Genomic DNA, 12,504 nt, shown 5'->3' with positions numbered 1-12,504 from the left:
CATATGGTATTTCTATTTTTAATTTTTTGAGATATCTCCATACTGTTTTCCATAGTGGCTGCACCACTTTGCATTCCCACCAGCAGTGTACGAAGGTTCCTTTTTCTCCACAACCTCTCCAACATTTGCCACTTTTTGTTTTGGTTATATTTTCCATTCTAACAGGTATAAGGTGATATCTTAGGGTAGTTTTCATTTGCATTTCCCTGATGATTAGTGATGATGAGCATCTTTTCATGTGTCTATTGGCCATCCATATATCTTCCTTGGAGAAATGTCTGTTCATGTCTCCTGCCCATCCTTTGATCGGGTTGTTTGATTTTTTGTTGTTGAGTTGTGTGAGTTCTTGATATAGTATAGAGATTAACCCTTTGTTGGATATATGACTTGCAAATATTTTTTCCCAATTGGTGGGTTGTTTTTTTGGTTCAATCCTGTTTTCCCTTGCCTTGAAGAAGCTCTGTAGTCTGATGAAGTCCCATTTGTTTATTCTTTCTATTGTTTCCCTTGTCTGAGAAAACATGGTGTCCGAAAAGATCCTTTTGATACTGATGTCAAAGAGTGTACTGCCTATATTTTCTTCTAGAAGCCTTATGGTTTCAGGTCTCAGCTTTAGGTCTTTGATCCATTTTGAGTTTATTTTTGTGAATGGTGAAAAAGAATGGTCAATTTTCATTCTTTTACATGTGGCTGTCCAGTTTTCCCAGCACCATTTTTTGAAAAGACTCTTTTCTCCATTGTATGCCCTCAGCTCCTTTGTCGAAGATTAACTGTCCATAGATGTGTGGTTTTATTCAATTCTATTCCATTGATCTGTGCCCTGTTTTTGTACCAGCACCATGCTGTTTTGATTACTGTAGCTTTGCAGTATGTTTTGAAGTCAGGGATTGTGATGCCTCCAGCTTTGTTCTTTTTTCTCAGTATTGCTTTAGCAATTCAGGGTCTTTTGTTGCCCCACATGAATTTTAGGATTCTTTGTTCTATTTCTGTAAAGAATGTCATTGGGATACTGATTGGGATAATGTTGAATCTGTAGATTGCTTTAGGAGTATGGACATTTTAACTATGTTTACTCTTCCAATCCATGTGCATGGAATGTCTTTCCATATTTTTATGTAATCATCCATTTCTTTCAGGAAAGTCTCGTAGTTTCTGCTGTATAGGTCTTTTACTTCCTTGGTTAAATTTACCCCAAGGTATTTTATTCTTTTTGTTGCAATTGTGAATGGGATTGTGTTCTTGAGTCTTTTGCTGCTGGTTCATTGTTAGAGTATAGAAATGTTACTGATTTATGTATGTTGATTTTATACCCTGCAATTTTGCTGTAGCTGCTGATTATTTCTAATAGTTTTCCAATGGATTCTTTCGGGTTTTCTATATATAAGATGATGTTGTGTGCAAACAGTGAGAGTTTCACTTCTTCATTGCCTATTTGGATTCCTTTTATTTCTTTTTCCTGCCGAATTGCTCTGGCCAAAACCTCCAGTACTATGTTGAATAAGAGTGGTGAGAATGGACATGCTTGTCTTGTTCCTGTTCTCAGAGGGATGGCTTTCAGTTTTTTCCCATTGAGTACGATGTTGGCTGTGGGTTTGTCATATATGGCCTTTATTATGTTGAGACACTTTCCTTCTATACCCATTTTATTGAGAGTTTTTATCATAAATGGATGTTGGATCTTGTCGAATGCTTTCTCTGCATCTATTGAGATGATCATGTGGTTTTTGTTTCTCATTTTGTTAATGTGGTGTATCACGTTGATTGACTTGTGGATGTTGAACCATCCCTGTGTTCCTGGTATAGATCCCACTTGATCATGGTGTATGATCATTTTAATGTATTGCTGTATTCGGTTTGCCAGAATTTTGTTCAGGATTTTTGCATCTGTGTTCATCAGTGATATTGGCCTGTAGTTTTCCTTCTTTGTGTTGTCCTTGTCTGGTTTTGGGATCAGGATGATGTTGGCTTCATAGGATGTGTTAGGAAGTGCTCCATCTTCCTCTCTTTTCTGGAATAGTTTAAGAAGGACAGGTATTAAATCTTCTTTGAATGTTTGGCAGAATTCTCCAGAGAAGCTGTCTGGTCCTGGACTTTTATTTTGGGGGAGGTTTTTGATTACTGTTTTAATTTCTTTACTTGTGATTGGTCTATTCAGATTCTCTATTTCTTCCTGTTTCAGTTTTGGGAGGATGTAAGAGTCTAAGAATTTATCCATTTCTTCTAGGTTGTCCAATTTGTTGGCATACAGTTTTTCATAGTATTCTCTTATACTCTTCTGTATTTCTGTGGTATCTGTTGTCATTTCTCCTCTTTCATTTCTAATTTTATTTATTTTAATCTTCTCTCTTTTTTTCTTAGTAAGCATGGCTAAGGGTTTGTCAACTTTGTTTACTTTCTCAAAGAACCAACTCTTTGTTTCATTGATCCTTTCTGTTGTCTTTTTTGTTTCAATTTCATTTACTTCTGCTCTAATTTTTATTATTTCCCTCCTTCTACTGACTTTGGGCTTTGCTTGGTGTTCTTTTTCTAATTCTGTTAGGTGTCATTTGAGATTGTTTATCTGAGATTTTCCTTGTTTATTGAGGTGGGCCTGTGTTGCAATGAATTTCCCTCGTGATCGCAGTGGCCCTGTGGGGTCTCTCATCAGCTGTGGGGACAATCACAAGGGGGCCTCCAGTTGCTGGTACCTACTCTCACAGACTGCCTAGACACGCCCCTTCTTTAGGGTCTGCAGTGGTGTTATGGTCTTTCACAGCAGCTGGGAGCAGGTTCATCTAGACTCATAGCTCTGCCACCATCAGGTCACGCAAGCTCTCACTTGTCCACTATGGGTATCTAATTCAGTCTGTGGTTAGCTCACCCAGCTATGCCACTTCTGCTCCAGGGCCTTCCAGCCTTATGAGTGCCGGGCGGGGCCTCTCCACTACTGCTGAGCACAGGCTTTCCCTGTGGCTGCTGTGGGACTGTGGGTTTTCCCCCTGGACCAAGGAGCAGTCAGGCTGGGGCTCCAAATTGTCACCGCCCACTCACACAGTCCCGCTGGGTCTCCCTTGCCCCCTCCAGGCCACAGCAGGGCTGTGTGTGTTAAATGCAGCCAAGGGCTGTTCAGCTGGCAGTGCCCCTTTTTGCCCCAGGGCCTCCCAGCCTTCTGATTGCTGGGAAGGGCCTCTCCACTAATGCTGGGCAGAGGCTTTCCCTGCACCTGCTGTGGGACTGTGGATTTTCCCACTGGACGGAGAAGCAGTCAGGCTGGAGCTCCAACTTGTCACTACCCACTTGCGCCATCCCACTGTGTCTCCCTTGCCTCCTCAGGGCTGCAGCAGGGCTTTGTGTGTTAGATGCGGCCAGTGGGCACACGGTCCCTCTGGTCTCCCTTGCCCCCTTGGGGTCGCAGCTGGGCTTTGATTGTTAGCTGCGGCTGGCGGATTGCTCAGCCAGCGGAGCCTCTTTTTTCCCCAGGGCCTCCCAGCATTCTGAATGCTGGGCGGGGCCTTTTCGCTAAGGCTGAGTAGAGGCTTTCCCTGTGGCTGCTGTGGGACCATGGATTTTCCCACTGGGCTAAGGAGCAATCACGGGGTGCTTGGGGCTGTAGTCACCTGTTTCCACAGTTGCACTGCTGATGCACAAGCACGGCCGCCCTTGGTGCCGTGGCGATGCTATGAGCATGTCAGCTGGTGGAAAGTCGCCTGCAGGTACTAGGCTGTCTGGGGGTCAGAGAGTTTTCACCTATCTCCACCTCCTCCTGGGGGGAAGTCCGTCCACCTTCCAATGTATAGCAGCATGGGTCTCTCAGGCGTCCGGAAGTGCTGTGTGGATATCCTTTGTTGACCGATGAATGTCCAATTAGTTGTAGTTCGAAGGGGAGGAGACAAAGAAAACGGCTCACTCCACCATGTTGCTGACATCTCTTATAAACTTTTTGGATTTACAGTCTACTTTGCCTGATATTAGTATAGCCACCTCTGCTCTCTTTTGGTTACTATTTGCATGGGATATCTTTTTCCATTCCTCCACTTTCAATCTATTTGTGTCTTTGAATCTAAAGTGAGTCTCTTGTAGACCTCATATAGTTGGATGTTTTTTATCCCTTCTGCCAATCTCTGTTTTTTGATTTGGGATTTCAATCTGTTTACATTTAAAGTAATTACTGACAAGGGGGGACTTACTTCTGTCATTTTGCTATTTGTTTTCTATATGCCTTACAGTTTTTTGTCCCTTATTTCCTAAGTTACTGGCTTCTTTCATGTTTAGCTGATTTTTTTGGTAGTGAAATATTTAATATCTACTGTCTTTTCACTTCACTCTGCCAAACTCCCTTGAGTATTTCTTGCAGGGCAGGTCTAGCCATAACAAATTCCCTCAGTGTTTATTTATCATGGACTATCTTGATTTCTCCCTCACTTTTGAAAGTCAGTTTTGCTGGACATAGGATTCTTGGTTTACAGTTTTTTTTCTTTTGGCATTTCGAATATATCAGCCCACTGCCTTCTGGTCTCCAAAGTTTCTAATGAGAAATCTGCTGATAATCTTACTGACGATGCCTCGTATATGATAAGTTGCTTCTCTCTTGCTACTTTCAAGATTCTCTGTCTTTGGCTTTCAAAAGTTTGATTATATCATGTCTCAGTGTGGTTTCTTTGAGTTCATCTTATTTGGAGCTCACCGAGCTTCTCAGACATTTATATTCATGTTTTTCACAAAATTAGGGAAGTTGTCAGCCATTGTTTCTTCAAATATTCTCTCTGCCCCTTCCTCTCTTCTCCTTCTGAGACTCCCACAAGGCATATGTTGATCTCCTTGATGGTGTCCCACACATCCCTGAGGCTCTGCTCACTTGTACTCAATGGGCAATTTTGCTGATTCTTTCTTCTATTTGCACAAATCTGCCTCTGAATCACTCTTGTAAATTTTTCATTTCAGTTATTGTACTTTTCAGCTCCAGGATTTCTTTTTGGTTTCTTTTCAGGTTTTCTATCTCTCAGTTGACAGTTCCATTTTGTTCATCCATCATTTTCTTGACTTTCTTCACATCTTCTTTCAGTTCTTTGAGCATCTTTATGACAGTTGTTTTAAAGTCTTTGTCTAGTAGATCTATCATCAGGTATTTTTCTTTCCTTTTCTTTTTTTAAAGATTGGCACCTGAGCTAACAACTGTTGCCAATCTTCTTTTCTGTTTTTCCCCTGCTTTTTCTCCCCAAATCCCCCAAGTACATAGTTGTATATTTTTTAGTTGTGGGTCCTTCCAGTTGTGGTATGTGGGATGCCGCCTCAACGTGGCCTAATGAGCAATGCCATGTCCACTCCCAGGATCCAAACTGGCGAAACCCTGGGCTGCCAAAGTGGAGCACACGAACTTAACCACTTGGCCACGGGGCCGGCCCCACAGGTATTTTTCAGGGATAGTTTCTGTTGATATATTTTTTCCTTTGAATGGGCCATACTTTCCAGTTTCTTTGTATGTCTTGTGATTGTATGTGTATGTCTTGTGAACAGTTGAATCTAATAATGTGATAATTCTGGAGAGATCAGATTTTCTTCCTTCCCCAGAGTTTGCTGGGTTTTGTTAGTTTTTGCTAATTGTTTTGGTTTTTTTTTGATTGCTGTAGGCTGTCTCTGTGCCAACGATCAGCCTGAGGTGTAAACTTAAGGTCTTCTCAGGTCTCTTCCTGAGCCTGTGCCTCTCCTTGGGTATGTGTGGTCACTTTCTAATTTTCCTCATATATGCAATTGCTTTTGAATGCCCTAGTTTTTCTTTTCTGGCTCCCAAAAGGGGAAAAAAAGCAAAGTGAAGGGAGTTTTTAAAAAGGGCCCAGTCTTTTAAATCCCCTAGAAGTCACTTCAGCTCTTGGGGAAGATGTAGCAACAATGAGGGGAGTTACAACAATGGTCACCTACCTCTGTCTGCACCTCTGTGATCAGAAGCAGCAATCAGCAATTAGAGCACAGATCCCTGATATTTGGAGGACCAAGTCTTTTTTGCCTACCCCAGTTTCTGCAAGCTCTGTGCAAGCTGCTCCAGGAACAAGTGCACAGCTGCCTCCCATGTGGCTGAAGGTGGGGGATGCGTAACTGCAACTAAGAGCTGAACATTGACTGAAATTAACCCCAATTTACCGCCCAAGCCTTCCTCTGGAAGTTGCAAGCCTTCAATACACTCCAGAGTTCCAAAATAGTTACATCAGACAGATGCAATAGATGTCTAAGCAGAGAGACAGATTCCTGGTGCTTCCTATTCTACCATCGTCCTAATAGCTTTGCAAAACACCAAGTTATTTCATCCTTATAACAACCCATGATGTAGGTACCATTATTATCCCTAGTTTGCATATAAAGAAACTGAGGCACAGACTCACCCAAGGTCACACAGCTACAAAGTGGCAGAACTGGGATTCAAACCCTGGCAGGGTGGCTCCTGAGCCCAGCTCCTCATAAGTATGCCACATGGCCCATCTTTAGGCAGCTGGCCTCATGGTTACAGTCCTTTTGCTATTGTAGGTTTGGCCTCTGCTGAGATACTCATAAATGACTAAAGATTTTAAGTCGCCCTACCAATCATTCCAACCAAGGGAAAACTCAATGCTACATTTTGTATGAAGGGAAGAAACGAACTCAAGGCCCAGTCGGAATGCTTAAATAAATACATATAATGGAATACTGTGCAGCTATTAAAAAGACTGAGGTACTTTTACATGTACTATTGCTGAATGACCTCTAGAAGCCAATGCTAGATTTAAAATACGAGGTGTGGAACACTGAGCATTGTATGTTAACCTTTCTGTGTGCTTTTTAAAAAGGATGAACTACACATGTTTCTAAGTGCACATAACATCTTTAGAAGGACATGCAGGAAACTAGTAACAACCACTGCCTCTGGAAAGGGGAACACAGAGCCTGAGGCTCAGCAGTGGGACGGAGTCTGACTTTTCTGTTTTTGCACTGTTTGACTTTTCGCCACGTGTGTACATTATTACTCGGAATAATTTTTTTAATGTGATAGATATTTGCTATGAAAAGAAGTAGTTGCAGCAGATTCCAAGACAGTCCCTACGAGATATTTTTATTGGCATTCTCAGTTACTCATGTTCCAGAATTCAGCCCTGGGAGTTGACTAGTCCCAGAGGACTGGCTCATGGCCTTGAGAGGCTCCCGTTCACAGGATGAGTGGCAGAGCCTGTCTACCTTGACACATACTCATCGGGGCTGGCCGGTGGGTTAAAAGTGGACAGAAAACCTGCCACTTTCACAGACCCTCAGGTCACTGAGGTGGTTTGGTTCTCCTAAGAAACCAAATGTGAATTCCTTCCATTTGCTTCACCAGGACCTAGGATTATTTCAATCTACTCTGTTCCTAATGCAGATCAAACTAAGAATGGCCAGGTGGCCTGGGACTGTGATGAGTGCAGGAATGTTATTTGGGGAACGGCCTCTCATCCTTTCTTGGTTGAGGAATCTCATATTTCACTGCTCTTAAAAGCACTGTAAGAGGACAGCCTGGTGGCATAGTGGTTAAGTTTGGTGCACTCCACTTCAGTGGCCCAAGTTCGCAAGTTCAGATCCCAGGCACAGACCTACACGACCCATCAAGCCATGCTGTGGCAGCAACCCACATAAAAAATAGAGGAAGACTGGCAACAGATGTTAGCTCAGGGAGAATCTTCCTCAGCAAAAAAAAAAAAAAAAGCACCTTAAATTGTGGATAGACGCGTTTTCTCTCCAACTAAAGGATACTTGTCCTTATTGCTCTGAAGGAAGTAAACAACAGCCAGAAACTTTGTATTAAAATAACAGATTGTTTTTGGGGACAGCCCAGTGGTGTAGTCGTTCAGTTCACGTGCTCTGCTTAGGCAGCCTGGGGTTCACAGGCTTGGATCCTGGGTACAGATATACACACTGCTCATCACGCCATGCTCTGGTGGCATCCCATGTACAAAATAGGGGAAGACTGGTACAGATGTTAGCTCAGTGACAATCTTCCTCAAGCAAAAAGAGGAGGATTGGCAACAGATGTTAGCTCAGTGCCAATCTTCCACACCAAAAAAAAAAAAGAAAGAAAGAAAGAAAAGAAAGAAAAATAATAGATTGCTTTCAGTTTATTTTAAGATCTGTTGTCAACACCACTCTGGGATCTGACCTCACCGGTTCTTAAAGGCTACAGAGGGCTGCATACCACAAACACCAGGGCTGGAGACCTGATCCAGCCCCACCCACTGACTCAGTCTGGAACAGGTCCAGGCCCCACGGATGTACGGGCTGAAAGGAATGGAGGTGGACTTCTCGAAGAAAAAGAAAGCAGGGTGAGGAGACCTGCCATCATCAACAAGCCTTCCCACCTTTCTTCCTGCGTCACTCGTTGACATACGCCAACATCTGTTATCAGCATGTGTTTGTAAAAGGTGGACTTTGAAAAGTCACCTTTGAGACTGATCAGTCTACAAAGGATTTAAAGATAGGACTAATGCTTTCTTCTCTTTCCAACTAGTGTGAAATGGTAATGTCTGTTGTGAGACTATCTACAGTTCGCGTTTCTAACCACTAGGGGCTGACCTAACTCCACTACGACCAACTATTTTCTAAGTCATTTCTTTTGTAAATTATCAGTTTCCCAGCTGACTCAATGACACCGTTCATAAACCGCAACGTCTAGAACCATTCCTTCCAACACTAAAAGGCTTGATGTTAGAAGAGAGGAAAATGTCAGGTTTGGGTTCAAAGACAAGGGAGAAGAGAAGAACAAGAAACAACACAAATCAGACAGAAGGACGTCAAAAACTCCTCGTGGTGGCTCACCTCACTGTCTCAGGGTCAGCTGAGGATCTCATCTGTCGAGCCTCCATCCCATCGCCTGGAAGCGGAATCCCCAGGGGTAGGACCTGAGCACTTGTATGTTCAAAAAAGCTCCAAGGTTGAACCTCATGTGCAACCAAGGTCAGAACAACAGTGCGAGCCTAACACTGACTCTAGAGAGGAAGAACCTGGGCCCCAGAGAGGGCAGGTGTCCTGAGGAGTCACACCTCCAAGTTACTACTCGGGAAAGCCCCAGGTCTCCTGACTCTCCATCCAGTGGCCCTGGGAGGGAACAGCCCCTTCCAGTGCACCAGGGCCCTACCTGTACATGACCCCACTTACGATTTGGTTTCTGGCAGTCTTCCTGAATGATCCGGTGGATCTTTCTGTGCAGTTCTTTGTCTTCTCTGGTTACCTAAATAGGAAAAACAGTTCGGAGAGAAAGCATTCTTAAGTAACACAGTGGTTGTGTCATCCAGACTCCAAAATTAATATCTAGAATAATTTCTAAAGATTTTGTAACAATCACCAACCCTACACCAACAACGTGGCTTTTGATACGTGGCCTACTGTCCAACCAGCTGTGTCCCCAACCAGCTCACTGCCCTGTGGTTGGCCCAGAGGCACACTCCCTCAGGAGGTGGTTTACTGGGGCCGCGAGAGAAAGAAAAACTGGAATTCCATACTTTTAAGGGGTAACTGTCTTCTTAAATATTCATAACACAGTCATAAAATTTCTCTCATTTGTTGCTATATTTTTGAGGGAGGCACAAGTGATCAAAGACTCCGATCTCCACCCCGGCACTCCTTCCTCCGGGGCCTGACATCTGTCTTGTGTCTCATTAGTTTTCTTCCTTCTCCCAACCACCAAGACAAACAAAAGAAATAAAAACTGTGAGGAAAAGTCAAGATGGGAGTACATCTAGTCTGTCCTTGGAAACACTTTCTGGTCTCGAAGGTAAACATAACCCAGTTCCTTTCTCAACCAGCTCAGGAAAGACAGAAGCAGCAACCAAGTGGGCTTCACCTTCATGTTCAGCAGTAAATCTAATGACAGAAAGGAAAGAAAGAAAGGGGAAAAGAGGAAGGAAGAAAGGAAGGAAAAAAAAAAGGGAAGCATGCAAACAAACACGCAGATCAGGAATGCTTATTGGACCAGACTTAGAGAATGGCCAGATTTATAGAAGGGGCTAACGACAAGCCTGCCTTCTCTCTCACAAGGTTATTATGAAGATTAAGGAGGGTCACAGTGGGTGAGAGCTGCAGAAAGCACTGGACAAACAGAAGTATCTCCATTACTATGATAACCGTTTCCCTGAGGCGAGGCCCTCAGGAATACAGGAACCTACAAGGCCAGGCTGAGGTGGAAGGGGAGAAGTGAAGTCAAAGAAGTGGGTGGGGTCTGCTGAGGAAAAGAGAGCTATTATTGCCTGATCACGCCCTTCCAGCTCAGACTGATTCACCGCAGGAAGTGCCCAGCCCCGCCACACCTCGGCCCTGGACTGCTGCCCTCGGTCCTGCTGTTCCTCGGGAAGCACTGCTTCTTACAGACGCAGGAGGCTGACCCCAGAGCTCCCAGGGGAAACAGGACTGGCTGGGCTGGGGGTGGTTTAAGGTGAGCTGCCCGCATGAGCTTCTCCAGCCTCACAACCGCCACCAGGCCTTCCCACGCCGGGAGGGGGTGGACCACACTCACCTCACACAGACTGGAATAATCCTTTCAAAAGTTATTCAAACAGTATTTAAAACCTATCCTAATTTTTTTTTTTTTTAAAGATTTTATTTTTTCCTTTTTCTCCCCAAAGCCCCCCGGTACATAGTTGTGTATTCTTCGTTGTGGGTTCCTCTAGTTGTGGCATGTGGGACGCTGCCTCAGCGTGGTCTGACGAGCAGTGCCATGTCCACGCCCAGGACTCGAACCGACGAAACACTGGGCCGCCTGCAGCGGAGCGCGCGAACTTAACCACTCGGCCACGGGGCCAGCCCCGAACCTATCCTAATTTTTAAAAACTCTCTCAATATGGAGACTCACTGGAGTAAATCAACATCAAGAAAGTGTCCTATTGAGGTAAGCGTCCCCTCAGGAATCATGCCTGGAAATAGCGAGATTTCTGGGATTCCTCAAAGTTTGATCTATCTCCAGGAGAACGGCTCATCGGTCACTGAAGCCACGTCGACACGACTGCTATCAATGGTCATGAGAAGGCCAGCTTTCAGCTCGGCTCCTCCAATATCAGAGGTGGGCAGTGAGGGGTGGACTTTTAACTCTGAAAGTAGGAGGCGAGCCAAGCACTCGTACCCCTGGTGGGAGTGTCAATCGGTACAGCCTTTGGGGAGGCCAACCAGACGGTGCCAACCAAAAGCTTAAATGTGCATGCCCTCTGCTCCAGCAATTCCTCTTTTAAGAGTCAATCGTACAGAAATACATAAGTTCACAAAGAGAGTTGGGCAAAAATAGCCACAGCAACTCTATTTGTGAGAGCAAAAGCTGGGAACGACAGAAACGTCCATCAGAGAAGTGGTTAAAAACTTCATGGCAAGTTCCCATAATAGAGAATACCATGCAGATGTCAGGAAGAATGAGGCAGACGTGTAAGTACGAACCTGGAAAGATGCCTATGAAATGCTATTTTGGTCTCAACAAAAAGTTGCTGAGCACTGTTTAGAGAGGTGCCTCTCAACTGTCCCAGGGGACACTTGACAATGTCTGGAGACATTTTTGGTTGTCCCAACCAGGGGGCTGCTACTGGCATCTAGTGGCTGAAGGCCAGGGATGTCACTAAACATCCTAAAACGCACAGGACAGTCCCCCACAACAAAGAATCATTCACAGTGTTGAGGTTGAGAAATGCTCATTTAGAGGATGAGCATATTTTTTTTTTGTAAAACAAAAAAGCCACAGGAGCATTTGTAAATGCAGAGATAAATGTCTAAAGGATATACTGTGAAAAGCAGTACCCAGGGAAAAGCTTAGGGCCAACTTTCACTCCTTACTTTATGTACTTCCTTAATGATTCATTTTTAGGAACAGCAATTAGTAATAAATATATTTGTAATTGAAGCTAGGAAGGAAAAAAATTCACTTGTAGGTTTCTTACATAAAATAGGTTGTCAAAACTACCATCTTTCTGGAAAACGAGTCCTTTTTCCTGCAGCAGCTTTATGGCATTCTTAAATATACTATGAATTGCCTTGGAAGTGGTGTCATTCTTAAAATCCACCTATAGAAAGAGGAAAAAGGGAAAAAAAAGAAGAAAAGAAATAAGTCCCTTCTTACAGCACCTGAGAGCAACTCCCTAGACCAACTGGTTTACAAATTCACCCAGCAGGCTTTTCAGTGCTGAGTCAGACAGATCCAGGTCAGCACCAGCCTAGCAGGACGGTATTTAAGGAGGCCTGGGAAGTTTGCTCCGGCAGGATCACGCTCGATAACTGTTCCTCACCTTAGTTGTGACATTTCTTTTTTGTTTAACTTGACAATATAAAACGGAAAATCAAAAGGACAACCTTTATTTTTTTTTATACAGAACAAACACTGTATACAGATTAGCTCATTTTTTACGTTAAAATTAAAACTGTGGCTATACACAACCTCGTCCTAAAGACTTCAAAGAATTTTACACACACTGAAATAAAGTAGGGATGCCAGCATGTAGAAAGTATTAACTAGTCCCCTCTTCTTACACGGAGGAGAACGGAGGCAACAGCTATGCAGAGACC

General features: G+C 43.8%; 1 protein-coding gene across 20 annotated transcripts in view; it reads right to left on the bottom strand.

The window, feature by feature from the left end:
* The window catches only part of STN1 (STN1 subunit of CST complex), a 45,382-nt gene that overhangs the window by 8,600 nt on the left and 24,278 nt on the right, over window positions 1–12,504 (bottom strand). For 13 of the 20 annotated variants that reach the window (XM_070221371.1, XM_023639977.2, XM_070221359.1 and 10 more), the window contains 2 exons: window positions 11,883–12,005; window positions 9,127–9,199 (listed from right to left, as the gene is read on the bottom strand). In XM_070221371.1, the coding sequence (XP_070077472.1) occupies window positions 9,127–9,199; window positions 11,883–12,005 (196 nt within the window). Of the gene's footprint in view, window positions 1–7,036; window positions 8,271–8,697; window positions 8,843–9,126; window positions 9,200–11,882; window positions 12,006–12,504 lie in introns of those variants that run through there. The other 7 variants (XM_070221406.1, XM_023639987.2, XM_070221401.1 and 4 more) reach the window with 4 other exon arrangements.

Source organism: Equus caballus, chromosome 1 (genome assembly GCF_041296265.1).
Source record: "Equus caballus isolate H_3958 breed thoroughbred chromosome 1, TB-T2T, whole genome shotgun sequence".
Taxonomy (NCBI): Eukaryota; Metazoa; Chordata; class Mammalia; order Perissodactyla; family Equidae; genus Equus; species Equus caballus.
The sequence above is the reverse complement of the archived record's forward strand: the minus strand, read 5'-3'. Positions and strand labels throughout refer to the sequence as shown.